The sequence below is a fragment of the Mustela putorius genome, unplaced genomic scaffold (genome assembly GCF_011764305.1).
Source record: "Mustela putorius furo isolate JIRA1106 unplaced genomic scaffold, ASM1176430v1.1 tig00003972_pilon_pilon_pilon, whole genome shotgun sequence".
Lineage (NCBI taxonomy): Eukaryota > Metazoa > Chordata > Mammalia > Carnivora > Mustelidae > Mustela > Mustela putorius.
The window spans coordinates 25307272-25335040 of record NW_025422115.1 but is presented as its reverse complement, the minus strand read 5'-3'; the positions used below and the strand labels follow the sequence as shown (position 1 = coordinate 25335040).

The following is a 27769-nucleotide window of genomic DNA, read 5'->3' as shown; positions in this document are numbered from 1 at the left end:
AGAGCAGTAAGGAATTCTGCATTACCTCGACTCTTAGTTCACCCCCAAAATATTTATTCGTTGTCTAGGATGTGCTGTTAGTCTCCTGGGGGGCAGCAGCAGAAATCTATGCCCTTTTCATCCCAGAGACCACACATCTGAAGTTGGGGGGCCTCCAGAAGGAGCCTCCAGAGGGAGGATCTCTTCTGCCCCCTCCTCCAGCTCTTGGAGGCCCCAGCATCCCTGGGCTTGCGGCCACGCCCCTCCCATCCCCGCCTGGTCCTCCCGCGGCACCGGGATGTGCCCTTATCTTAATGTGACCACATCTGCAAAGACCCTATTTCTTATCTTTTTTTTTTTTAAGATTTTTATTTATTTATTTGACAGAGAGAGATCACAAGTAGGCAGAGAGGCAGACAGAGAGAGAGAGAGGGAAGCAGGGTCCCCGCTGAGCAGAGAGCCCAACGCGGGACTCGATCCCAGGACCCCAAGATCATGACCCGAGCAGAAGGCAGCAGCCCAACCCACCGAGCCACCCAGGCGCCCAAAGACCCTATTTCTAAATGAGGCCACACTCACATGTTCTGGGGGTCAGGACTTCAACAGTCCACCCCACAAGAGACGTTAGTCCCATTGAGGGTTTTCAGCGGCAGCAGTAAAGCCAGCCAGCCCCTCTCCTCCTGGGGCAAATATTTGAGTGGGAGCAGGACAGAAAATGTGGGAAGAAGAAAATGACAAAAGCAAGCCACCAGTGCAAAGGTCCTGGGGCAGGGGCAGGGAAGAAGGGGGAGCAAGGAGGCTAGAGGAGAGTACAGAGGGTGTGGCCCGGGTCACTGGGCCTCATTAACCTCTGGGAAGTTTCCACTGCTCCGAGTAAAGAGGGGGCTATGCAGAATTCAGGGGGGAGAGAGCGACACGATCTTGGGTGTCGAGACAAACTTCAGGGAGCTAGCTGTGCCTGTGGGAAGTGGCCAGGGCCTGCCTGTGAATCCCTCTCATTGGCCCCTGGGAGGTAGGACAGAAAGCATGTGTGCTGGAAGGACACAGCCTTGGGGACCCCTGCAGGTGTGAATGGGACCCTGATCCCACAAGTCACTGCAGCTGGGGCAGGGTCCCCACAGCCAGGAGCACTCCGGACGTGGCTGAGAGCCAGCAGCCAGAGCCCCGTCCCCCCTTTATACTCGCCTCGTTCGCAGCCCCAGCTGCGTGCACATAGAGGGTGAGAGGGCTCTGTCCACATCTCCCCAGAGCTCACAGGGGAACCGCTGGTGCATCTGTCCCTGCTGTGTTGCCCCCGTAAGTGTGGAGTCTCAGGGTTTCTGGGCAACACATGCACCTGTTCCTGCAGGGTCACCCAGGGTCTCTGTGCTCCCCGGGCTCCGAGTTCCAGGGAGGCTGCTGGCTTTGCAGGGGCTTTGCTCTGGCCAAGCATCCTCTGGGCATCACTGACATATCCCAAGCAGTGGCCAGCCCCGGGGTGACCAATGATACCCACACGATACTTGGGAAGACCAGAGGAGGCAGCCCTCAGGTTCACTGGGCCGGAGGCTCACTGGGCCATGCGCTCAGGTGTCCTGACTCCAGGGGCTGCCCTGGGCTGCACACAGATGGGGCGCATCTTTGAGGCACGTGGCACGGCCTGCTGGGGCCATGGCTTGGCCTCCGCAGGCCGGCGCTCTGGCGCCAGCCTTGGGCTCTGAGGCTGCGGCTGGCGAGCTGCCTGGCAGTTTGCTGGCACACCCCAACCAAGGCAGACCCCGCCCCAGAAAGGCCTCACGGACAGGCTCAGACGCCGGCGCAGAGAGAAGTGTAAGAGGCACCTCTGAGCAGAGAGCTTTCCGCGCTGAGCCCCAGGGAGCCGGTGCCTCGGGAAGGTGCCCAGCACCTCTGGACTCTAAGGACCCCTGCCCGCCCAGCCCCGGCCCAAGGACTCCCGCCAACGGCCTGGAGCCGCAGAGCCCCCGCCCGCTGGCCGGAGTGGGGGGCTGCTCTCCCATCATCTCTTTCTCCTTAAAGCTGAGATCTTTGCTCGCGCCTTTGATCTTCCATAAAGTGCTGTGGCTTCTGCTCTGTGTCGGCCGTGACATTGACCGTTGTTTATTAGTTCTAAAATAGCTGAAATTCATGTCAAACATTCCGCATGTTAGAAAAATGTTTATGAAGTGTTATCATCGTTTATGTAACTGTGCGTGTTTGGGAAAGCAACATGGGACGTAACGGACCACACAGGCCTCAGCCCGGGGGCCACACCTCCCTGGGCAAGGCAGGGTCCCAGGGCCCCGCCCCAGCATCCACTCTGGGGGCTCTTACCCCTGCTCATGGTCAGGAGCCATCCCTCAGGCCACCTAGTGACTCTAGTGTCAGGTGGGGAGGAAGGCGTCCACCTACTGCCAAGGAGGAGGCCTTTCTCCCGCTGGGGGGCATTACTGAAGCCCCAGGCTTGGGGTGGGGACATTGTCCTGCTTGTCCCCTCAGATTCTGAAGTGCGCACTTACAATCCCACTGCGTGGGGCTTTCTTTGGAGGGAGACCCTGTGCTCTACAGGGGGCTGAGGCCAGGCGGGTGTCCCTCGGGGTGATGGGCTCCAACCCAGGCACACAGGAGGCAGCGAGCCTCCCCAATGCACTGCTGCCCTCAGCCGTTGGGGCAGCATGACAGCCACGTTTCTGTCCCCCGGGCCATCCTTCCCGCGTCCTTCTCAGACAGAAAGGTGTGAAGGGCTACTTGCTGCCACTTCAAATGTGTTCCTCATTGCCTGCCACGTGGGGCACAGAGGCCAAGACTCGCGGCTCCCGAGGGACGCGGAGGGCACAGCACGATGGGTGAGCAGTCGTGCGAGGGGACTCCGCTCCACCAGGAGGGACCACCGCAGGGGAGGCGAGCCCTGCGCTCCAGCCAGGGTTGCTGCACGCGGTTGGGCCTCAAGGATGCTGCAGGAGACCACTGTCACCTCTGCTGACCAATGCGGTGCGGGGCTGCAGGGGCAGGGGGCGGGGAGGAGGGCCAGTCCCAGCGAGAGGCCGGAGGAGGGGGGAGGTGAGCGAGAACTTCAGACCCCTGCACACCCAGCGCTTCTGACCAGGGCGCTGCTGCCAGGGCTACAGGCCACGAGGCGTCGCTCCCTCGGGGCTGCTGTTGGTCAGGAGCTCCGACACCAGCCAAGAATGCGTGTCTCCTCCAGAGCACGGCGGCCAGAGCAGTTGAGAGCAGGATCTGGGCTCCTCGCGTCTGAGCCCTACAGCAGCCCCAGCGGGAAGCTCAGTGCCCCCACCACACACACATACACACACACACACATACACACACATGCACACACACGCGCGCGCACGCTGGAGCGAGGCTTGGCCGCGGGAAGGGACGCTGCAGAGACCACACATTCAAGCCCAAGACCTGCCTGCCAAGGGCGTGAACCCAGCGCCAAGGCTGCACGTGGGACTCCGTCTACAGGCAGCGTCCGGAGCAGGCGGGTCAGGAGACCCAGCAGCATCAGGGGCCAGCCAGAGGACAGGCACGGCCGCCCAGGGGGCGCAGGCCTCCTGCCGAGGGGGTGAAGGTGTGTGGGTACGGCATGCGATGCGCCAAACGTCACTGAGCTGTTCACCCCGTTGTGGTTCATTTTAAATCATGGGACTCTCACCCTTACAAAAAATAATAAACATTGGCAAAATTTTGGAAGATCTTAACCCGGTGCCGAGCCCTGGGCACACATGGGGCGGCCTTCCCACAGGGGCCTGGAGGGCCGTGCACAGAGCTCAGGACGGTTCCCGGAGGACGCGGGGAGCAGGGGGCAGCTGCAGCCAGATACACCCATCGCTGGTCCTCAGTGGTCATCAGCACCCACAGGCAGGTCCTGGGGCCAGGGGGCTGGGGGACTGCCAGGAGCCCACCTGGTCCCCTGACCGTTCTCAGGACCCTCCCTGACCCCTCGATTTGCTCCTTCCGGCAGGTTGTTCAAGCTGATCCACTAAATGAAGACTTAAGTCCTGCCCCGCCTGACAAGGAGCCCCTGGTAGCCAGAAACATTTCCTGGAAAGATCGGGGGTGAAAGCCTGGGGACATCCCAGCCCTTGGCAGGAGCCAGCGGACCCCGTGCTCGCCGGAGGCCAGGTTGGGGCAGGCTCAGCCCCTCTCCCGGGCCCTTCCCCGCGGAGGAGGCGGAGGGGGAGGGGAAGGAAGCCTCCGGCCCGTCCAGGTGGCCTCCCTCCCTCCCGCCTCCAGGACGCGGAGACCCCGACCAGAGACACTTGCATCTCCCTTCCCACAGCCTCATCATTTAACTTCCTTTTTGGCTATAAAATTCTGACTCTTAATATTTTCGACTCTTATTTCCTGTAAAACGACAGTATTTCGGTATTTGAAGACGCGCGTACCGTGACCGTATGCTGAGGACGTGTGCGGAGCCCCTGGCTCCCTGCCAGAGGGCCTCCGGCCGCGGGCTGCAGCTCCCGCACCTCGGTTTGACACGCTCCGCCCCTTGCGCACGCTCCGCCCCCCGAACACGCTCCGCCCCCAGCACGCTCCGCCCCCAGCACGCTCCGCCTCCCGCGCACGCCCCGCCCCCTGCGCCGCGGGAAGCCGCGGTTTTCTCACCCGCGAGGGGCAGGCGGACAGCCCGGCTCAGGGCCCGCTCGCCCCCGTCCAGGTCACCTCCTCACCCCTCCCCGGCTCCGAAGACCCCGGATTTTAAGCCGCATTAGGCGCTTGCGTTGATGCCCGGGAAGCAGGGCCGGTCCGAGCGCACCGTGGCCCGAGTGCCCCGAAGACGCGCTTCAGCCGCCCGCGGGCCAGGGAGGAGGCCCGGGGCGGCTGGCCGCGCTCTGACGGGGCTGGAGGCCAGCGTCCCCGCCCGAGGGCCCGGACACGGAGCTCGGGCCGCCGCCCCTGCTGACGGCCGCCTCCACCCGCCGGCGGCCCGAGCTGACCGCCTCCTCGGCCGCAAAGCGCGACGGAGCAGCCGTCTCCGGGGGCAGCGAGGGGCTGGGGGCGCCCGGCGTCCCGGACAGGAAGCTGCGCCTGCTGCGGCGGGAGACGCCCCCGGCCCGCCGCCCCCTCCCCAGGGCGCTCCATCCGCCGCGGGACGTCGTCGGGGCAGGAGGCTCCGGCCGTCTGGTCAGAGCCCCGGTGACTCCCGCGCGGGCGCCCACAGCTCCGCGAGTTCGCGCGCAGAGGAGCGGGGAGGAGAGCCCGCGGCGCGGGGCGGGCAGGGCTGGCGGCGGACGCTCCCCGCGAAGCCGGGGTTTTCTGTGCTTCTCTGGGGCTGAGCGCGGAGAGCGGCGGCCGGAGAAGGAGGCGCCGAGCGCACGCGGGGCGCCGTCCCGGGCCTGAGGTCACGGCCCGAGCCCACATCAACAGGTGCTCAGCCCGCGGACCCCAGGCGCCCCGAGAAGCACCCGACGGAGGACGTCACCCAAAGTGCAGAAAGGACGCGGAGCCCCCGCAGCGAGCGCACCGACGGCGCAGCTGGAAGCCGGGGCAGACCCGGCCGGGCCCCCTCCCCGCAGAGGACGCGCGGACGCCGTCGAGCACCCGCACTCGCGCGCCCCGTCCGGGTCATGGGACACGTCGGCGCGGACGACAGCGAGACGCCCGCCCCGGGTCAGAAGCGCAGAGCCGCCCCGCCCACGGCACCGCACGCCGGCCGGGACGCGGGGCAGCGGGCGCCCTCGCGCGTGGCTGGCGGGAACGCCACGTGGCCCGGCGCCTCGGAAGGCCGCTTGGAAGGCCGCGTCTGCCACCGAGCGTCCCTGCGGCTGCGCCGGTGACCGCCAAAACTTGGAAGGGACCTAGGCGTCCTTCAGCAGGCGACGGACAGACACACGGGGGTCCATCCCGACGCGGGACCGGATTCAGGCGACGAGAGATGCGCTCTCAAGCCGCGAGAAGCCGGGGAGGGAGCCGGACGCATGGCAGGGAAGGAAGCCCGCCCAGGACAGCCGCCCGCCCTGTGATCCCAGCTCTGCGACCTTCTGGAAAAGGCACACAGACGGAGACATAGAGAGACCAGTGGTCCCAGGGCAGCTGGAGGTCGGGTGAGGACGAGCACGTGGCGCCCAGGGGGACCACTCCGTGTGATGCGATGAAGCCGGAAGCAGGTCCCGATGCGTCTGTCCCGGCCCGCAGAGCGCCCGGCGCCCACAGTGACCCGAGGGTGACCTCGGACTTGGGTGAGGGCGGTGTGTCCGTGTGAGCTCATCCTTGTGCGACCTTCACCGCTGGGGGAAGCCATGCGTGGGGGGTGGGGGTGGGGCAGCGGCACGCGGGGACTCTCTGTACCTTCACCCAGTTGGGCTGTGAACCTAAAACATAATCTACAAAAGAAGAAAAACAGCAACACACTCAAATGTAAGCTTTGGAATGTGCTAAGACGTCTTCCCCCTTTTTGCACAGGTTTTGAACACCTGGAAACAAATGATTGTCTTTTGTCTTCATTCTGTCTTCCTATCAGCAAAGACTGCCCCAACCTGCCGGCAACTGCCCACAGCTCTCTCAGTCCACTCCACCTCAGAGACCACGCCCCGGGCTGCCCAGCCCCTGCCGCTGATGGCTCTCACCCCCGGTGTCACCTCCCTACACAGTCACTTCTGTCTTCGGTGGGGACCCCTGCGTGGAGCCCAGCCTTGCGCTCCCGCTGGACGCCGCCATGGGCCCAGGAAGCCACCTCCTGCCTCCTAAGTGCGTTCCTGTCCTAACACCGGGCTGACAAGCAGCTGGGTTGGAAACCATGGTCTTGAGAACAAGAGACTTTGCTCCAGAACCACCAGGGAGAAGTCTGGAAACGTGCTGGGTCCTGATCCCACACCGAGAGCCTCTTCCTTTCTTTCTGGAAGCTTCTAGGATTTTCTCCTCCTTCCGGGTGCTTGGCAACATTGCCCCAAGATGCCCACACGTGGCACTTTGCTCATGTCACTGCTCTGGGCCCTGGAGGGCCTTCCTCTGGGGACACACGTGTCCCTCATTTTGGGGAACATTTCTTATGTTGTTTATTCAATAACAGACAAAATCTGCCCCGGGGGAATGTCCTCAGGAGCACCCGCCTGTGCCTGGTGGTGGGGCTGGGGGACTGGTCCTGAAGTTACCCTGCTAACCTATGGGAAGTCACCACACGAGTCTGGAAAGGGGCCTGATCATTGCGCAGCCAAGGAGGGCTGCTCTAAGGAGGGGGTGTCTGGGCCAAGACCTCCCCGATGTCCGGGCTTAGCCAGATGCAGGGGGAGGACCAGCCACAGAGGGGGCCCGTGAGTGGGCAGTAGCAGGGACGTCTAGGGAGACCAGACCCAGGGCTCTGAGGAGACCACTCGCTGCCAGGCTGGAAAAGCAGAAGGCTGTCCCTGGGAGCTGCCAGGTGGAGAACATCGAGGGTCCCATGAGGAGACCGCCTGCCTGGCTTGGGCTTGGGCCATGTGTCTGACACCCTCTCTTCCCACCAAGCAGACAGGTGGACAGGCAGTCAGCCCCTCCTACAGTTGAGGAAGCAGAGGCCCGCTGCTCAGGTCCGGCTCAGGGCTCACATGAGGGCCCTAGACTGGAGGCCACCCTGCCCTGACACCACCTGAGACCCAACATTCCGCTCCCCTCACTCCACGCCTGTTTTTGTTTAAAACCGATACCCTTCTCCCTGCGGAGTTCTTCTATTAATTTTGATCTTCTGAAATCTTGTACTGCAATAGTATCGGCCACTTCTTTAAAAACTCAACAGGTGACGGTCGTGGGGCCCACCCAGTGCTCTCCCGAAGACTTGTTCATGCAACACTGCGTCCAGGCGCCCATGGACGACGGAGGCGGCTGCCTGCTGCCCTTCCGCGCGATGCACATGCGCGGGTCCGTGCACGCCGCGCCGCCCAGCCCTCCGCGCCATCGAGGAGGTCTGGGACGCAAGCCTGCCCATCTGGGGACCCTCAGCCACGCGTGCAGAAGGGAAGAGCTGGTCCTGAACCGCCGCCTACTGCACAGTCCCATTTAGACACTTTTGGAATGACAAATTGTAGAAACAGAGAACACGTTAGCGGCTGCCAGGGTTCGGGGAGGGGGGCGGCGTGGTGACAATGGGACAAGAAAGTCCCCAAAAGGTGTTAGGAACATTCTGTCCCAATATGGGAGGTCGATGTGGAAAACTAGAAGATAAAGCTGCAGAGTTTCATACGCACGCACACACGTGCACACATGCACACGTGCACCCATGGGCAGGCACGGGGTGGGAACCACGTTTTTGTGTCCAGGGCACACTGTTCAATCTCTCAATTATTTCCTACAGCTGTGGTGACTCCATAATTGTCTCAATAAAAACTTTAATTACAGAGGGGCGCCTGGGGGGCTCAGTCAGTTGAGCCTCTGCCTTCAGCTCAGGCCGTGATCTCAGGGTTCTGGAATCAAGCCCCACATCGGGCTCTCTGTTCGGCGGGGAGTCTGTTTCTCCCTCTTCTTCTTCCTCTCCCTCTGTTCTCTCTCTCAAATGAGTAAATAAAATCTTTAAAAAAATTTTTGTTGAATAAAAGCAAAACCCAACATGTATGTTATCTCTCTCGATTACTGAGGTTTTGGTGCCGCCTTCAACTTCATACATGTCTTCCTCATCCTTATCTCGGCCCCAGTAGGGACCCTGCAATGCACCGGCCCCCGAGCCATGCTCCCGCCCCGGCCCCTCACGGTCACGCTCCCATGCCAGCCGAGCCGGGGTCTCCTCCGCTGCTGCACTTGGAGCCTGGTGCTGGTCCCCGGAGCGCGCCGCTGGCAGGGAGCCCCGTCGCAGTTCCGCGTGTCCTGGCTCTGCGGGAATCAGCTGTACCCATGCACGAGGAGGAGGCCGGGCAGCACACGGTCACAGGGGTCGACCAAACAAAGGTCAGAGACAGAAGCAGCTTGAGTGTCTGTGGGCGGACCCGGCTGACGACGGGGAGGGTGTTTATCTTGGGGGAGGCCACGACGCTGTTGAGGAGGAGTGGGGGCCATCGTGCTCCGAGGACCAATCCAATTAGACAAACTGCCTGAGAGCTTCCCCTTGGACCTGCTGACCCCCGGTCTCCAGGGCAGGGCAGGGCACGTGGAATCTATCTGTCCATCTGTCCGTCTGTCTGTCCATTCATCCACCCATTCATCCGTCCATAGACCAATCTATGTATCCATCCGTCTGTCTACCTGCCTGTCTGTCTCCCGACCTGTCCTCTATCCTCTGCCGTGCCTTGAGCTGCCTTCTGTGCACTACAGTGGCCACACAGGTGACGTCCGTAGCAAGGACCCCGATGACTCCAGCACGGTGTGCAGGACAGGTCATGCTGAAGGAAAAGTCTTGGAGGTCCTCCTCAGGGCGTTCGGCAGGAAGCCACCACGGGACTGACACTTCCACGGCTGGGCCTACACCCAAGAGAACTGGAAACGGGCCTTCGACTGGAACCACGTGCGGAAATGTCACAGCGGCGGCGCTCCCAGTCGCCCAATGGATGGTGGAAGCCCCTCATGTCCACGAACAGATGAGTGGAGGGCGAGGGAGAATTTCACGCACGCACACACGGGCAAGCAGGGGGTGGACGACGCTGTGGTCCTGCCCGACTAACGTTGGCCGGGGGGACTGTTGAGCCTTAGAAGGCATGAAGCGCCATCATTCACTACGACGTGGATGAACCCCAACGAGAGGGTGCTCAGCGAATGAAGCCGACACAGAAGACCCCATGCTGTCACAGTGAACACCCCAGACAGGCAAATCCACGGAGACCAAAAGCTGCTGAGACGTTGCGGGGGGCACCGGTCGCCGAGCTAACAAGAACGGGGCTTGGTTCTGGGGTGATGAAAATGTTCTAGAGTCCGGTCGTGGTTGCACATGTCCATGACTGTCTCCAGGGAACTCTGCCGTGTAAGACTTTCCTGCGCAGAGAGAAGGACACGCCGGGAGCACAGTCTGCCTGGCAGCGGAGGGGGACCGCGGAGAGGACTTCAGCCGTGTTTTCAAGTGGCCATCCGGCAGCTCCTGCGCTATCGAAACGTAATTGGAAAATGGGGTGCGTGGCATGGAGGCCACATAAAGGGAGGGTGGAGGGGTGCCTCCCCCTCCCAGCCCTAACCGGGTCCACCCGTGCCCCCCCAACAGCCCACCGCCATCAGGGTCCAGCCAGGTTATCAGAAGCCTGTCTGCAGCGAGGGTGGGGATGGGGGCCCCACCCATCACTGAAAGCAGCCTGGCCCTTTTAGGGCCCCCACTATGGGCCTCATGAATAGGTGAATCATTTATCTGGGGGCCAGTGCGGCAGGGCTGGCCTGGCGGCTGCCCACACCCCCCTCCCCTATCAATCCAGCAACACAAACAGCACGCGGGACAGGCCCCCTCTTCAAGCTGCATTTGCAGACGGCTTTGAAGCCTTATCTCCCACCATCCGCCCCAGGGATGAAAGCCTGCGAGCCGCCCCTCGCCCCTGCCCCTGCGCAGGCATTTTGCCTCCAGCCATCCCAGGAAGCAGGGCTGGGGCCCCCGGGAGTCCTGGTTGGGTGGGGGGTGGCTGCCTGGCCCAGAGGAGCTCCGGGCTGGGTTCCGGGAGCCACCCCTGGCACACGCCACTGGGCCTCAGTTTCCAGCTGAAGAACAGGGTCATGGAGCGGCCCCACACCATCACCGGCCTGCTGGCTGGTAAGTAGGTCTGTGGCTCGTGTTTGCCGTGAGCCTGGGCCTCTAGGACCTGCCCGCGGCGCACAAAGGGTCGGGGCGCGGGGGGACAGGGTCCCTTCGCTGCTGTCAGGTCCAGCTGCTTACCTCCAGAGGCAGACAAGAAGCCGCAGCCCCCCCCACAGCCCCAGGACCACCCCCAGAGCCCAGACGAGGCCTGAAGGAGTCCGGCAGGCAGGGCAAGCAGGAAGATGAGGCTGGAGCCCGGCCTCGTGTCCCGCCCCAAGGCCAGTCCAGGGCTGCGTCCACCCAGCAGCCAGGGAAGGGGTCAGGGGCTGACGCTGCTGGCCAGTCCTGTGGGCAGCAGACCGTCACACTTCCCAGTCCCGTATGTCGCCTCTCCATTCAGTCCCTCAGTCACGTTCCTTGGCATTTACCCAAAGGCGTAGACGACTTCGGTCCACAAAAAACCTGTGCACAGGTGTTCACAGCAGCTCACTCGTAATCGCCCCAGCTCCAGAGCCAGCAAGACGCCCTTCATTCAGTGAAGGATTCGCACCCAGACCACGGCGGCGATTCATCCGAGTGGACGGGACGTGAGCCGTGAGACCCGCAGAGATGGGCAGCAGCGCACACGCGCATCCATGGCGGTGGAGGCCTGTCCAAGGGGTTCCCCACGCGGTGACGTCAGCTGGATGGGGGGCTGGACACGACACAGCCATGGAGATGGCCAGGAGAGCCGTGGCTGCCGGCGTCAGGCGGTGGAAGCGGCGACCGCAGGGAGCACAGGGGATTTCGGGGGGCGAATGTGCAGCACCAAGGCTGACCCTAAGTGACCTGTGGACTCCGGGGAATGGGATATACTGGGCAGGTTCGTCGACAGTAAAACTGGCCAGGAGAGTGGCAGGGTGGAGGGAGGGGGGGGTAATGGGGGGGGCTGGGCGGGGGAGGGGCCTCCAGGCAACCTCCGTGCCTCCCTCTGTTCCGCTGGGAACCTAAGCTACTCAACAAAGTTTATTGATTTAAAACCACAACTTTGTGATTTGCAAACAACAAGCTTATGTTCCTCACATGTCCGGTGGCTGCATCCGGCAAGCGAGCCCTGCCCCCCAACAGCCGCCACACTGAAGAGGAAGGTACTGCCCATCCCCGAGAATGTCCCTTCGGACCGCTGGCCCGCGCCCCCCCCACCCCGCCCAGACCCGGGCCTCCCACTATGAGAGGCTCCTGTCAGCCAAGCGGTGAGCTGGCGCCATCCCCTACCCGACCCCCGTGGGCTGTCCCCCACGAGATACTTTGACAGCCACCCACACTGCTGGGCATGCCCAAGGTCTGTTCTGACCTCCCAGGAGCACAGCCCCTCGCACGGTTGGGGCGAACGAGAATAGAGTAGCAGGAGCTTCCTGAGGCCGCCAGGTCGTGGGGCAGCGTGTTCACTTTCCAGAAACCTCCAGCTATTGTTCAATTACTAACATGGTCCAGTCAGCGGACCAGCACAGTGAGCTCCTCCTGGGGTGGACCCTGGCCCTGCCATCAGCATGAGCCCCACTTTGCAGAAGAGACCCTGGCTCAGAGAGGTTGGGCAGCTGCCCCCAGGTGGCTCAGCGCTCAAGCGGGGGCAGCTGCCCCCAGGTGGCTCAGCGCTCAAGCGGCAGAGTCAGGATTCAAACCTGGGTGAGGCAGGGGAATGGCGAGCAGGACACAGGCCAACCCTGGCCAGTCTGACGGTCAGTGGTGCTGGGGGAGAGGGTCTGCTCTGCCGGTTTGCTCTGCCCCCATCTCTGCCCTCCCCATGGGGTCCCACACAAGCAAAGTCACAACTACGCCCCCCCATGCACGCGGTGCCCCAGCCCCACACGACGAGAACGCACCCACATACACGCAGGCAGATGAACGCACACAGTTCACCAAGCTGCGATCCGACACACACCCGCAGGCTCCAAAGGCCAGTGCCCTCCCACACGGGCTCCCCCACGGGCCCCACCCATCGGGCTGCACCCCCACTCCTGCCTCCAGCCCCTCACACGTCCACACCTGGCACTCCCCACCCCCACGGGGCTCAGGGAGGTGCCGTGGGCAGGCCTGGTGTGGGAAAGATCCTAGAGGCCCCAGGGCCTGGCCAGAGCCCGGGATCACGCCGCCTGACCACAACCCCTTTCCGCGATCCCCGGGCCTGCCCACGCCAGCCAACAGGGGCCTCACCAGGGAGCAGGAAGTGGGCCTCCCGGGACCTCACCAGTTCCATTGGCCCAGAGCCCGGAGCCTCCTCCTCTGAGCCCTGAGCTCTCCCTGGAGTCACTAAGGTGCCCTTGGGGGAGGCTCAGGGCTCCTTGGGGCTGAGGATGTGGGGAAGGGGAGCTCAGGAGACCCTGGCAAGAGAGCTGGGGGGGGAGGGGGGCAAGGGAACGTGAGAGCGGGGTGTCTGGTGGACAGGGCGCGAGGAGTCATGGGAAGGAGCAGGGGCAGCTTCATGGGTAGCGGCGGCACTCGGAGACCAGCTGGTTTCCGCAGAAGTACGGCCACAAGGTCCCAGCGCAGAGAAGAAACGCAGGGAGCCACAGCGCCTGGCTCCTCCCGCAGCTCGAGGCCCTCCCCAGGCCTAGCCCCACCAGGCTCCCCCAGGCTGCCCAGGGACCCAGAGATGCCCCCGACCTGGGCCTTCCCTCCTCTGGGAAGGGTGCAGGACACAGTACCAGGTGGGGGGTTCCCAGACCTGGGGGGACACTTACAACCACAGCTCTGGATTTTTCCTAAGCTCTCATAGGAACACATCTGCAGTCATCAGCCCTACTGTACAGACAGGGAAACTGAGGCCAGAAAAGTCAGCTCGGACTGAGCCAGGCTGGGCGGCAAGAGGGGCCGCTGCAGGCCTCTGGCCTAAGGAGACAAGACTAGCGGGTCTGCGGCCCCACCCGCCCGACCCTCTTACGCCCCCTCCCCATCCGGCCTGCAGGTCCCAGGCCCCTGGACTAGTTAACTGGCCAGGCTCGGGCCAGAGGCACAGGCCACTTGGTAATTACGGGAAACAATCCCAGGTCTGTGTGGATTCAGCCCCGACCTGTTCTGCCACTTTCTGGCGAAGGCAGAACCCGTCTGGCAGCTCTGGGCCGACTCTGTCTCCTTTCTGCTCCTGGCAGAGAGAACCAAAAACCCGTCAAGCGGGTTTGGCCAAAATATTGTGTCTTGTTGCCCGTGCAAGTTCACGCACTGCTCACTTCGGTCTCCCTCGGGTGGGGAGCGCTCGGCTCCCGAGGTCGCAGAGGTTGCTGCCGCGGGGGGCCATGTGAGTGAGTACCCAGGGACCCCAAGGCGGGCAGCTCCGACAACCGGGGTCGATGAGGGGGCGGAGGCGGGTTGGAGGGAAGGGCTGGCCGTGAAGGCAGGAGCCCCAGCCCCTGCGGGCTGAGCAGAAGGCAGGGGTCAGCAGACCAGCCGAGAGGCACAGCCCCCTGCCCCGGGACACTCCTTCTGAGGGGGAAGGAGGCTCACTGAGTTTCCCGGGCAGAGGGTCAGGGGGCAGAGAGGCAGTGCCGGGCCTGACACCGCCACACCAGGAAGTCGTCTGGTGTGGCTCCAGGGGACACCGGGGATGGGCCGGTGGCCAGGCCCTCCATCTGGACCTACCCTGTGGCCAAGACCCTCACCGGGCAAAGGGGGGCAACCATGGGGATGGGGGGTACACGGTGCAGCGGCCTCTGACTCTGTGCTGGGCACCAGGGACCCTCGGCTGCCCCTGGCTCCATGTCCCCTGAAAGATAGTGACGATCGGGGACGTAGGTCGCGCTCACCCTCCCCCGGCCAGGCTTCAGGGTGGGAGCGGTGAGGATGCAGCCACCAAGGGCCGGCCCATCCCCAGGGAGTCGGGTTGCAGGGCCGCTGCTACCCGAGCCGCCCAGCAAGCGCACACCTGCCTTTCCCCTCTGTGCATGTGCGCACGTGTACGTGGGATTCACAACCACACGGGCATTTGCGCGTGTGTGCACATGCGTGTGTGCCTGTCCCTGGGCCTGTGCAGGGCTGAGCGTGTGGCAGGAGGAGTGACCAAGGACGGCACACGTGTGTGTGGCATCTGTGTGCTGGGTGCAGGCCCGTGTGCGCTATGACATTGTGAGGACACGATTGCCTCCCTGGATGTGTGGGCGTCACACGTGCGTGCGCGTGTGTCACGGATCTATGTCTGGCCGTACTGGAAACCACCCCAGCGGTGACACCTGCCTGCACATGATACTGGCCCGGAGTAGCTAGGGGGCCTAGGCTGCAGGTTTCTGCCCTGGCTGTGCCCCTAGCAAACTGGTGGCCACAGAAGCTGATGTCGCTCTGAGCCTCAACTCCCTCATCTGTGAAATGGGGTTGTCATAGTTGCTTCTCGGTGACTGTGAGATCCAGGGAGAGGTCCCATGCCGTGCGCTCGTGGGTGCCGAGCACCCAGGGCTCCCAGGCTGGTCCCTGACCCCAGCCAGCCCGCCCACGTGCAAGAAGTCCTGACGGCCCCAGGAGGCACAGACACTTGTCCCTCCCGGAGCCCAGGTCAGGATCCATCTCCACTGTCTGTTTGAGGGACAGGGACACTGAGGCACAGCCAGGCACGTGATTTGGCCAAAGTTGTGGTGGACGTGTGACCCGTCACCACAGAGGCCCCCAAAGAGGGTAGAGGGAGACCCTCGACCGGCCCTAACAAAGGGAGCTGGCCGGAGGGTGACGAGCCCTGCTCTCTCGGCCACACACTCGGACACCAGAAGAGTTGGGGGCTGGGCTGGCCTGGGAGCAGGGCAAGAACCCGCCTCACTATGGGACTGCCACTCAGCCTGATGGTGCCCAGTCCAGCTCTATAGCTGGAGCCTGCACACCCTCTTCTGTGCGCAGGGGCTGGAGGGCACGTCCCCTGGACATGGTCACCCAGACTCAGTGGACCCAAAGTGTCCGCACAGTAAGCAGCTGTCCAAAGATGCAAGGGTGTGTCTGTTGGAATCTGAGAGCCCCCCCTCTGAACTGGGGGGTGGGGGATCTTGTCCCCTAGCAAAGGCCCTTTGTAGCAAGGGACTCACGCTTGTCCGAGAGAGGAGGCGCTCCCGGAAACAGCCCTGCGAGCCACCCGGGGGCCACGTGAGAGGGCGGCGCTCGTGCACAGACCGCAGGCGGTAGACACGGGGGTCTCCAGCTGCACATAGCCGAGCACTCGCCCCTCCGGGCTCCTGGCAGAGATGCGCTATCTGGAAATGTGTCACCTGGACACGCATCACCGATGTCAGCTGGAACACCCGCAGCTTCAGCCTTGGGCCCAGTGCAGATGGGCGATGTGCAGGCTCATGGTGTGGCTGAGCCACCCGGCCTTCCTACCCCCCGCACCCTCCAGGGGCTCGGCCCTAGCAGACACCTTCCAGTCTGAGCATCCAGGGCAGGAGAGGTGGGGTACCCCTGGGCCTGTCTGGGGGTCCTAAGGAGCAGAGTTCGGGCCTCTCTCCACACCTGCCCCCTAGCCCCCCAGGCCCAGAGGTAGCAGCCTTGCTCCTGATGCCCACAAGGGGCTCCCCCAACCCAGCCCCACTGCAGACGCCCCGGGCCCACTGGACCTCGGCTTCCCGGAATCCTTAGGGCCCCACAGCTGCTCCCAGCGCGCCCAGCAAACACAGAGCCGCCGACCGGGAAGACCTGGGCGCAGAGCCCCTGCAGGAGGCCATCGGGGCTACCACGGCCTCCGCTCTTCCCCCAACAGCTCACCCCAGCTTTCTTCCCCAAAGCCCCGAAGGCTGAGGCTGCGGACTTCAACCCCCGCTCGGCCTCCCTCCACCTCCTGTCCCTGCCTTGGATCCTCCAAGCCTGGGACAGATGCTGCCCAGGAACTGTCTGCTTTGCCTCGGCCAGGGCGTCTCTGACACCGGCCCACCGTCACGGCGTCCCCGGGCACTCTCACCTGCGGGTTGCATGGCTCTGGGCCCCCCAGGAGGCGAGGGGGCTTCCCACATGTCTCACCCCTTCCAGCTCTGCTGCTTCCGTGCTGCCCCTGCTGTCCCTCCACTCAGTGTGTCCCTGCCCCGGAGAGTGGAGAGCATCTCCTCCTGTCTTTACGACACCCGAGAGGAGGAACCGGGGGGGCCAGAGGGAGCTTGGGGTGCAGAAGGAGCCTGGGGATGGGGGACGGAGCCCACCAGCCCGACCTGCACACCCTAGAGTTGCCACAGGGGATGGAGGGAGCCCACCTCCCGCTCCTACTCTGAGCCCACACAGGCCTCTCCCAGTCCTGCGGGCCCCATCGGCTCCCTTGGGCGGCTCCTTTACGGGCTGGGGGAGAGCTGCCTGTCTGGCGGGTTGGGGTGGAATTTCCAGCGGTGCGGCTCAGGCCCTACCCAGCCCTCTGCGCCTCACCTGCCCTGGCCTGAGCCTCCACTCACTGCCTTAGCTCCCGGGGGCCCTGCTGCCGGCGCGGCCGGGCACAGGAGGACTCGACCCTGGTCTGCACAAACCCCAGCATGCGTTCAAACCCCGGTTCCCGTGAACACGGCACCATTACCTCCGTGGGCCTCGGTTTCCCCACTGGGAGAGCCGGCTCCCCACTGCCCGGACAGGGTTAGACAGACCAGCCGTAAGGATGTGACGGTCTGTGTTGCACTTGGGAATGGGGCCGGGACTATCATTTATACCCGCTCGAGCACGGGTCCCTCCCAAGCCCTAAAAGGTTGGGTCAGGTCTCCTAACCTGCAGGGACATCCCCCATCAGGTGAGCATCTGCTCCGGCAGGATACTCCCAACCCCTCTCCATTCAGCACACAGCCGCCCAGCAGCCACCCCCAGGCCCCTGGCCATCTCTTGGGAGTGGCCCGGGGCCTGGGCAGATCCTCAGAACAAGTTCGGAAGCCCCACCTTCCCACCACACCCCAGCCAGCCCTGCTCAGCGGGCTCCCACAGCCCCTGCGGGACACGGGACCTCACTCTGTCCTCCTGCCGATGCTTCCCAGGGCTCTGACGTCTGACCTCAGGTGCACAGAGCCTGTGGAGAGCCAGACTCCACGGTTCAGGCTCCCTTGGGCAGCTCCAGAAGCCCTGCAGACTCCAGGAGAACACACGGGGGCTGCTCCCCTCAGTCAGGGATGCCCCCCAATTCCCACGCCCAGAGTGGCCCCTGCCCCAGCTCCCAAGACCCAGAGCATCACGACTCTGCCGTGCTTTGTGTGCAGGAGCCTCACATCAGGCCAGCTCCCATGGCTGGGGATCACTACGGCTGGCCCCTGGGGCGGGGAGCGGTCATTCCGCCCAGTAGAGGCCACTAGCAGGGACATGTGGGGGCTCCTAGTTCGGGGCTGTTCCTCAGGGGGCTGCTGCGAACCCTCGTGTGCTTGTCTTCAGTGCAAACTGAAATTCAAATGGGGCAGCGTTCCTTTGGGCAGCCGCAGGTGGCTGCCCAAGACCACAGTGACGGGGCCCCAGGCAGGTGTGGGCAGAGGCCCTCAGGGGCCTGAGCCACAGCTGGGCTGAGCATGTGTTCTCACGAAGCGGGGGGATTTGGGCCCCGGCGGGCATGGCAGGAGAGAGAAAGGAGAGGTCTGGGTGGACGTAGGAGGCCAGCAGTCGCTGCTGACCAGTGGGGGCGGGATGCCAGCGGGCAAGGGGCTGGGAAGGCCAAGAGCTCAGCCAGCCGCCTGTTGGCGGGACCCAGGAGACTCCAGGGCTCCTCGAGCCGAGGACAAGACAGGCTACTTCCCCTGGCGTGGTGGCGACACCTGGAGAGGGAGACAGTAGGCTCCAGCCCCAGGTGGGCCAGGACAAGCCCCACTCTGCTCTCCGAGAGACACAGAGCATGGGCCCCTCCCCGGCACAGCAACAGCCCAACGCTGGGGACAGCGGGCTTCAGCTCAGCCCTTCCCAAGCCAGCATGACCTCTGCCCGTTTCCTCCTCTCCAGGCTGGGAACAGAGGGGCGGTAGAGGCCCGGAGCTCGTCACTGTACCCTGAGCACGGAGGGGTCTGGGCCAGAGCCGTGGAGAGCCATGGAGAGCTTCACAGAGTCACTAAACAGGCTCAAAGAGGTCCACGAGAACGAGGTCCGAGGTGAGTACCATGGGGCAGGTGTCTGTGGCCCTCACCTGGTCTGGCCACTCCTACGGGTCAGCTCCAATTCTTGCCAGACCTGGGGACCGCGCCTTCCAGGCCCGGACAAGGCGTCCTAACCCAGAGCCCAGAGCTGCCACGTAGCAGTCCCCAGCCTCCGATCAGCCTTCCTGAGTGCCTGAGTGTGGCCCTGGAGTGTCTTCTCCCAAGGGGCCTGCTAACAGCGCAGCAGGAAGAAAAAGCCGCACCCCCGGCGGAGAGCCAGAAGCTTGGCTGAGACAGGGTCCCGCTCAGAACAGGGCAGGGGCGCTCTGTGTCCGGCAGAAGCATGGTCGCCCACCTCTAGGACTGGGAGTTCATGGCTCTGGAGCCTGTCCAGAATGTCCCAGGGTTTGGAGCTGAAATCCCTCTGCTTCCCTGCAGGACCCCCAAGCCGGCTGTGCCGTAGCCCACACACCGTGCATTCCAGCCCTAACCACAGGGCTGGAGCCACCCCACTCGCCTCACTCGAGGACCAGCCAGACCCTCCCAAGCCCTTTTCCCAGTAGCAAGCGACACACCACCCTGAGGGCCCAAGGGCCTGAATCTCTTCCCCAGCAACCCGGCAACACTGGGGGTGTGTGGGCTCAAGTCCACTGCAGCCAGGTGGCAAAGAGGCAACCCCTCGCCGCGGTTTCCCCAAAGAGCCTGCTTTATTTCAACACTGGCTGTGCCCCCCAAAAAACACTCCTCTGGGACTTGGCCCGGTGGCTGGTCACTCCTAGCCAGCATCAGGGTCCCTCCCAATCTCCAGGCAGACACCAGAGTCAGAGAGCCCAGGGGGTCCCAGGCAGCCGTGAGACTGGGTGGGAGCTGCCAGCCGGCGCGGAGCAGGAGTCCCCCGGGGCGGCAGCCTTGGGTCATCAGTGACGGGTGCAGGCAGGCAGCAGGAAGTCTACGGAGAGCCCCACCTGGCAGCCAGGGACAGGAGGTACCCCGGGCTCTGCTGCGTGACTGGGCCTGACCTCCCACCCCTTTCCTTGCTCCTCCAGGTCTGCAGAATAAGCTTCTGGAGCTGGACTCGGAGAGATGCCGGTGAGTCCAGACAGACCCTGGCCCGGCGGGAAACCGATGAGAAAGACAGTGGCCACGGCCCAGGGTGCTAACCCTGCCCTCAGCCAGTGATGCAGAAGGGGAAACTGAGGCTCAGTGTGGCGGGTGGGGGCGGGTCTCTGGCCCGAGACCAAGCCTCCAAGAGCAGGTGGACCCAGGCCCGGAATCTCTAAGCCCCCCTGAGTGAATGGGGACCCTCCGGTGGGTGGGCAAGCCGTGTCCACTCAGGCACCTGCGCTCCCAACAGTAACCAGTAGGAACGCTGCTTGGGGGGGCCTCAAGGCCTGTGGGTCCCCTCCATCCCCATTTCGCATAGGGGCTGCCGCTTCCTAGCGGTGCGAATGGCACGTGGACCCGGCCTGGTAAACGCTCATGTCTGGGCTGCTGGGTTCCGCACGGTGCTTGCAAGGAAACGTCCGTGGAGGGCGCAGCCAGCAGGGCCTGGGCCGGGACCTCCCCCGGCGGGCGAGGCCGGCCTGGACGCAGCGCGGGGCTCCCGAGCAGAGCGGAAGACGACTGGGCTCGCCCCCACAGGGACGCGCAGCGGGTGGAGGAGCTCTGCGCCAAGAACCACCAGCTCCGGGAGCAGCAGAAGGCGCTGAAGGAGAACGTGCGAGTGCTGGAGAACAGGTGAGCCCCGGGCAGGGCTGGCGCCGCGGGGGAAGGCGGAGCTCCGAAAGCTCTGGGGCACAGTCAACCAGGCAGGGGTCTCCCCTGTGCAACCTCAGAGCCCAGCGCTGCCATCTGGGAACGGCAGGGGCACCTCTCGGGAGCGCCCCCTCGTGGGGGCCTTCTCAGAGCGGCCTCTTCGGCACCTCCCGCAGGCTGCGGGCTGGCCTGTGTGACCGCTGCATGGTCACCCAGGAGCTGGCCAGGAAAAAGCAGCAGGAGTTCGAGAACTCCCTCCTCCAGAGCCTGCAGCACGTCTTCATCCTCAGTGAGCCCCACCCCCTGTCACCCTGCTCCTCGGTCTCCCCCGAGGGGATCCAGTGACCCCCAGGACCTGCTCAGCCTGACCTGGGGTCTAGGGAAACACACAATGGTACAAAGCCCCAGCGGGCCCCAGCATGTCCCTCACCGGCCAGTCACCCAGGCTGGGGGTCCCCCTGCCCCCAGGACGTCAGCCCATCTTCCCTATAACCACAGTGCCCCACAGAGCCCGAGGTCCCACCTGCTGATGAGGAGCACAGCCCTCTTGCCCTTGGGGGACACCCCAGAGACAAGCTCGGTGCCGCGGGGGGGGGGGGGCTCCAGGCCGCCGGCTCAGTAGCCTCACCCGTCCACTCGTGCAGGCCCCGGGCCAAGGCGGCACAGTGGGGCACGGGTCATGGACGGGGACCTCCCTGGCCCTGCCCGGCCTCCCCTCCCCTCGTCTTTACTAATCAGTGCCTTTTGCAGCCAACGAGTTGAATCGGCTGCAGGGGGAGAACGAAGCGTTGAAGGAGGAGGTGAAGCGGCTTCAAGGCCCGCGGTGAGCGGGAGGGAGGCGCCCTCCGGCCCCCGGCGCAGGGTTGCAGAGAGGAGGGAGCAGAACAGTGGGGGTGGGGGCTCCCCCCAAGACTGCGCTGAGGACACTGGTATTTGAGAGAAGCCGGCCCGGCGGCACCAGCCACCGAGAGTGGAGCCTCCGGCAGTGTCCAGAGAGGGCTCTTTCCCGGTCCCCTGAGTGTCCCCGCAGGGGTGGCCTGGCCCCCAGGAGGGTGCCCTGGTCCTTCTGATCGTCTCTGGGGGCGCTGCTCTCGCTCACCCTCCCTGTCTTTGCCTCCCCTCTGGAGTCAGGCTCAAGCCCCAATGCAGGGAGGGTGCCTCAGACCCCCCCTCACCCCTACTACTCCCCTCCCCGGGCGCTCGGAAGGCCATCAAGGAGAAGACGCTGGAAGGTCACGAGGAGGCCCAGGATGACCATCCAGGTGCGAGTCCCCAGAGACAAGGTGCTCGGAGGGACAAGAGACCGGAAAGCTGGACCCTGCAAGATCACGGAGCCCTGGGGGTTGGGGGGGCTGCGCCGCCCACCCGTCGGAGGGCCTCCCAATCTGGCCTGCCCACCACCTCTCCTCCCACAGAAAAGTCTACAGGGTACAGGACATCTCCAGTAGCCCAAATCTCCCCGAGTGCCAACCGGCCTGAGACTCGGGCCCCGGACGTGGTGAGGACCCCTTTCTGCCGGGCGGCCCTCGTCTGTGCCGGTCCAGCTGTCTGTCCTGGGTGCCACGCAGGGACCCCTGGGTGGAGGCGAGGCTCAGAGGGGGTGGGTGGCCTGCCCAAAGTCACACAGAAAACAAGGGCAGAGGGCAGTGCTGACCCATCTACCCCGTGCAGAGCCCCCAGCGAATCTCCAACCAGCTTCACGGGACCATCGCTGTGGTGCGGCCCGGCTCCCAGGCCTGCTCCACGGACCAGGGCCCCACCAACGGGACCCCCCCGCTGCCACTGACCAGGAACAGCCCGCCCAGCCCACCCTATGAGCACAGCCTCCCTCTGGACAGGTGAGGCCCTGCCCAGCCCCCACCAGGAGCAGCCCCAGCTGAGCACGCGTCCAGGAATCTGGTCCCACTTTTCCAGAGGTGGCAGGACAGGGCTGGGGGACGGGGTGTGGGAGCAGCTGCGGGGGACGGAGGCTTGGGAACCCCTCTCAGACGTGAGGTCAGACCATCCTTCCTGTCTGAGAACATCGTCCACAGGTGGGCCGGGGACAGCCTAAGCCCAGGTTCCGAGGAGAGAAAGATCTTCACGGGCGGGTCCCTCCTCAGACCCCAGGCCCCAGGTCGCCTCTGGCCCCTCCACCACCGTCTACGTGGGCCCGCCCCCTCCGCGACCCACCTTGTAACCTGGGACAGCTCGCCTGTGACACGGAGGCTAACCCCGGGGCCACAGTGACGGGGCTTCTCCTCCCCCTGCAGCTTTCTGCCGGCCTCCCGGGCCCCCGTCACGGCCCGTGAGTCCCTGAAGTGCTCCCTCCAGGCTGACCACCTCTTCCTCCTGAACCACCACCTGTCTCTGCACCTTCAGAGCCCACCCTGCAGCCCCCAAGCACCCCCCACAGTCCCCCGTGGCCCCCGCCCCCAGGGCCTGAAGGCTGGGGAGGTGGAGGCCTGGGAGGAGTCGGCGGGCCTGCTGGGGCTGCCCGGGGCCCTGGTGGATGTGCGGGACCCTCGGCTGGAAGGGGCGCTGCACCTGCTCCTTTCCCAGCAGCTGCGGGCCCAGGGGCGGAGGGTCAGCGCCTGGCTGAGGGGCCCACCCACACCAGGGGGGACCCCACCCTCCCCACCAGTCAGCTCTGACTCGGAAGGCCCCCAGGGCGAGGCAGCCGGGGCAGCCCCCTCTGGAGGGGGACACACACAGCCCACAGGCCCAGGCAGCCCCAGGGGACAGGAAGCCACAGCCACAAGAGACCACGTCCCAGACAAGCCCCTGGACCTTTCAGAGCGGGGCCGGGGCCGGGATGCCCCAAAGCCTCCCGACCGGCAGGGCTTCCCCAGCCCTCCAAGGGCCCACACTCCCAGCCCGGAACCATCCCGGGGAGCGGAGCCCCCTGCCCAGTCTGGACCCTGGGAACTCAGCAACGGCACAAAGGGAGCCAGAGCTCCAGAGTCAGAAGAGCCCCCCACCCCTGCGGTAAGGGCCTGCCCCCGCTCTTGGCCTCCACAGACCCCCGGTCCAGGCCAGCACCCGCCAGGGCCCCGGCTGTGCTCTTCCCTCGGTACCTCCACGCCGGTCCCCTGGAGGAAAGCCTGACTGCCTGATTCGCGCTAGAGGGGAGATGGCTAACCCTCCAGCAGCAGCCCCGGGCACAGCCCCAGTCTCACAGGCCTTCCCAACACTGGACTGGGGGCAGGGCGGCTGCCACAGATGAATTCAAGCGGCTTACTTGCTTCCCCCAGGATCCCTCCCAACCTCTAACAGGGCACCAGCGAAACACGCCCTCTCCAAGCGGGACAGGACTGGAGCTGAAAGGGAAGCCAAAACCTCCTCCCCACCCACACGGGACTGATGCTGATGGTCCCCCTGGCAAGGGTGAGTCCCCGGAGTCCCGAGACCCCAGGAAGTGGTGCCATAGTGGGAAGCGAGGGGGGCGGTCAGCTTCAGCTGGGTGGGACCTGTCCTAGGCCCAGCTCAGTCCCCTGGGCTGCCTGGCCAAACCCTGGGTCTAGGGCGTGGCACCCCAGCTGCAGACCCAGCGAAGAAGCAGGGGCCCAGGGCAGGCACATCTCTGACCGCAGACAGGAAAGGGAAAAGCATCATAGCAATTCGGGCTTTAGGACAGGGACTGAGCCTCTGTCACAGAGAGAGTCTAGGGACAGCTCAGATGAGGGGCCACTGCGGAGGGTGCAGGAGAAGCTGGCCGGTCCTGCAGTCCCTCTGTGCTGCGGTTTCCTTCAGTGGTCACTCTTAGTCTGGCCTGCCAGGAAGGTCTCTGCTTCTGCCCGGCTCCAGGGCCCCCAGCCTGGCCTGACCCACACCCTGCATTCCGCAGAGCTCAGCAAGGCCGGAGTGCAGGCGCTGGAGGCAGACGACCTGGATGCGTCGGAGCCCTCGGACAATGAGGTGAGCCCCCGCCACACACCCGGTGGGGCCACTGAGCCAGGGCTGTCCCAGGCTTGGGGGAAGGTCCTCTCCTGACCACACCGCCACACCCCTCAGGTGGGCCTGAGCTCCGAGGTGGGGGCCGAGCCGAGCATGCCAGGGGAGGGGCCCAGGTGCTCCTACACCAAGGAGCGCGGGCAAGACCTGCCACAGAAGAGGAAACGGGCCTCGGGCCCATGGTGCGAAGGTATGGTGGCCGGGGCCATGGGGGGCGGGGGGTAGCCATAGCCTCTTGCCCGCACCCCACCTTTCTGGCTGCTAGGAACCATAAACCAGTCCTTGAACCTCTCCTAGCGCAGGCCCCTTAGGAGAGGGAACCCAGTTTAGGACAGCACAAATCCAGGCTCTCTTCAGGTCACTGTGCAGCCCGAGCCAGTCCCATCAAACTGAGCCTCAGTTTCCCCCCCAGAAAGGGGGAACCAATGCCAGAGCTAGTGTGAGATTTCAGCAGGATAAGGCTGAGGACCGTGGTTCTCACCATCTTTGTTATCAGGGTGGAGGGCCACAAGCAGCCCCCAGGCCTGGGGTCCTAAAGCCCTCTGGTCTCCCTGTCCCTCGCTGGAGGGGAGACTCCTGGGCCCTCCTGCCCACCTTCGAAGAGGAGCAGCACAGAGGCTGCAGCCCTCTGGGTGCAGAGGTGTTTGCTCAGGCTGAGGCCCTGGGGGCCCTCAAATGTTTGCCAAGGCTGGTGCCTGGGGGCTCCTCCCTGGAGGGCAGCAGGAGCAGTAGGCTGGCCTGAGGGCATCAGCACAACCCTTCCTTTCCTGCTCTGGCCGCAGAGGCAGCTGGGCGGGGCCGCGGGCTCCCACGAATGCCTGAGCTCATGACGGATGCCGCCCCGCCGTTTGTGCAAGCTGCCTGTGATAGGCAGGCTGGGCTGTGGCCGCCACAGCCGGGAAAAGGGACAGTGGCCTGTGTTTGCTGGCGCACACGTGGGGGAGGCCAGCACACCTGTCTGATTTCAAGCCACTTCCTGCTGGGCGTGTTGGGGTGCCAGAGTCCACGGGGTGTCGAGGTATCGACCTCACCCTCCACTCGGGGCCAAGCCTTCTCTGTCCCTAGTCCTCCCCGCTGGTCCAAGATGGGGCCGCCAAGCAGGAACCCGAACTCTGCCACACATATGCTGCTGGTCAGTGAGAGCAGGGCCCTGACCCGCCGGGGCTGGCACTGCTCAGCGCCAAGGGCAGCATCCGTGCCGGTGTTCAAGGTGGCAAACATAACCACTGTCTTTGGAGCTCACTGCCTGCCCAGGGATGGTCATCGCTGTTTCACAGATGGGAAAACTAGCCCTCAGAGAAGTGAGATGGCCTGCCCAAGGTCACAGAGCTGGCACGTGAGGTCAGGATTCCAACTGGACTCATCCGACCCAGAACCTGAGCACATTCTGCATCAGAGATGGGCCTAGGGCCCAGCATCTCTGCAGGACCTGGCAGTAAGGTCCCAAGGACAGACAGCCCTCTCCTATACCCCAGGTCCATGGAGGCACCCACCAGTGCTGTGGGCACCCTAAGAGCATTTCCTAGAAGCTCGATTTATCCAGAAGGTCCCAGACCTTCAGCAAGGCATCCAGACGCTGAGGCCCGATGGGCTTCAGGGTCACACACCTGCAGAGAGCACCCCCACACAAGTTGCCCACGCTCACCCTCCAATCCAACCAGTTCTGCCCCGGTGTCTGTTGCTTCCAGGAACAGGTCAGCCCCACCAGGGTAGGCTCCCACGTGCTCAGCTCCCCTCACCCCCGTCCCATCCACGGGGCCCTGGGCAAGAACCCAGCAGCGCCGTGCGTGAGAACTGCCAGCCCACTGCTCTGCTCCCGCCTAACCTTGGTCCACTCTCCACAGCCTCCAAGAAGCCGCCACCGGGGAGAAGGAACCCAGGGGAGCCCCCGGCAGCTCATGAGGGGTCCGGGAGCCCAAGGCACCCTGAGGACAGCAGCCCCTCACCCAGCCACAGCAGCTGGGAGGAGACTTAGCGGGCTGCTCCCAGGGGCGCCAGAGCCTGCCCAGACGCGGCTCCCCACCTGACATCCAGCCCAGCAGACGGCCCAGCACAGGGCAGGAGGGGACTGGTCCTGGCCCGTGGCCACAGGGGCTGGGAAGACCAAGAAGAGGTCTTTGGCTGGTTTTTTGAATCCCTCCATCTCTACCCTTCTCGGAAATGACCAGCTGGTCCTGCTGCTCCCCCCACACCCTAGGAAGTAGGGTTCAGGGAGGAAGGGGTCACTCAGGCTCCAGCCCAGCCCCCACCCCGGCTACTCATAGGCCACCCTTCCTGGGCAGTGCCCCCACCTCTCACCATCCCAGACTCCACTGGCATCCCTGACTCCCAGGGCCCTGCTGCCCAGTCACCCCTTCCCTGACCCAGCATGGAGCTTGAACGGTGGTCTCAGGCGCCCCCTCGTGGAGCCCCACAAACACGCTGGCTAGGGAGGGCGTGGGGCACCCGGGATCACAGGTGTCGAATGTTCCGCTGGCAGACTCAGGGCTCAGCTGGGTCTCCACCTGCCTTTGCAGGGGATTTGCGAGGCTCTGGAACGCATCCAGGCCTGGGGAACAAAACCAGCGCCATCTGCAGAGGGGTACCACTGGGGAGGGCTGCAGGGAACAGAACAGAAAATGCACACCAGCCTGCAAAGGGTTCCCTCCTCACTGGCTGTTCCAGAGGCCCTGGTCCCACACCCGCTGTTGCAGGACCCAGGGTGCCCAGCCAGGACTGCCCGGCAGGCACTCTGGGATCTCCAGCTCCCTGCACCGCTCTCCCTTCAGGACGGTGTGTCTCAGAGCACCCTCTGCCAGAGGTTAAGCAGGTTCCCAGACCCACCGAATCCAGGTCTTGGGGGCAAGCCTGCACATGAAGTTTGAGAAATTTGAGAACTGCCCGTTGCAAGGCAAAAGCAGGAGACCCGTCGCTGACTGGGCTGGGTGAGGCCTGGGGCAAACTGGGAGCACAGGCCGGACCTCCGGAGCACGGCTCTGCCCTGCTCACTGTGGCCTGCCGGCCGGCCCAAAGGCCACAAGGACTGAGTTTCCAAGAGGGAGGTGTAGGGGTGTGGATGTGCACATTTGTGTGTGTGTGCGAAACCTCCTGTTGTTCAAAGTGGCTTTGATTTTCTCGAAATCAAATAAAAGCTGTGTGCTCCATTCACATCCGACTTGTAGGCCAGGGCTGGCTCGGGGTACCCTGGGCGGAGTTGAGAAGCTAAATGGCGTGGGAGCCCAGGGAGAGAGCACAACAGACTGTGCGAGAAGACCCCATTCCTACCCATGATCCCCCGACACCTTCCGATAGCCACTCAGCGCCCGCTGACAGAGGAGAAGCACCCCAGGGTCCAGCTCTGCCACCACGCTGCAGGCAAGCAGGGGTGTGGAGCTGAGAAGCAGGGAGCAGGTAAGACCCCCCCCCACTCTGTCCCTCCATGATGCCCTGAGCACAGCGCCTCAGGTCCTGGGCTCACTCCCCCCTTACCGGGGCCCCACAAGGCACA

General features: G+C 64.4%; 1 protein-coding gene across 5 annotated transcripts; it reads left to right on the top strand.

The window, feature by feature from the left end:
* The first annotated feature begins 13690 nt into the window (after positions 1-13690).
* On the top strand, positions 13691-27429 carry RBBP8NL (RBBP8 N-terminal like). 5 transcript variants are annotated; one of them, XM_013060222.2, is made up of 14 exons: positions 13693-13850; positions 18464-18609; positions 19641-19683; positions 20236-20331; positions 20526-20638; positions 21100-21172; positions 21481-21611; positions 21765-21847; positions 22021-22187; positions 22602-23316; positions 23583-23715; positions 24176-24246; positions 24343-24472; positions 26127-27429. In XM_013060222.2, the coding sequence occupies exons 2-14, from the start codon at positions 18549-18551 to the stop codon at positions 26255-26257; spliced, it is 1947 nt and encodes a 648-aa protein (XP_012915676.1). In that variant the 5' UTR covers positions 13693-13850; positions 18464-18548; the 3' UTR covers positions 26258-27429. The 5 variants fall into 5 exon arrangements, with proteins under 5 accessions (XP_044926532.1, XP_012915676.1, XP_044926531.1 ...); XM_045070596.1 differs by having other exon boundaries at positions 13693-13854; XM_045070597.1 differs by lacking the exon at positions 24343-24472 and having other exon boundaries at positions 13691-13850.
* Positions 27430-27769: the final 340 nt, after the last annotated feature.

Coding starts and splice junctions, on each gene's coding strand:
- RBBP8NL (XM_013060222.2), top strand. CDS start 18,549: ATGGAGAGCTTCACAGAGTCACTAAACAGGCTCAAAGAGGTCCACGAG. Junction 20,639..21,099: donor GCAGCACGTCTTCATCCTCA/GTGAGCCCCACC, acceptor TGCCTTTTGCAG/CCAACGAGTTGAATCGGCTG. Junction 24,247..24,342: donor CGGAGCCCTCGGACAATGAG/GTGAGCCCCCGC, acceptor CACACCCCTCAG/GTGGGCCTGAGCTCCGAGGT.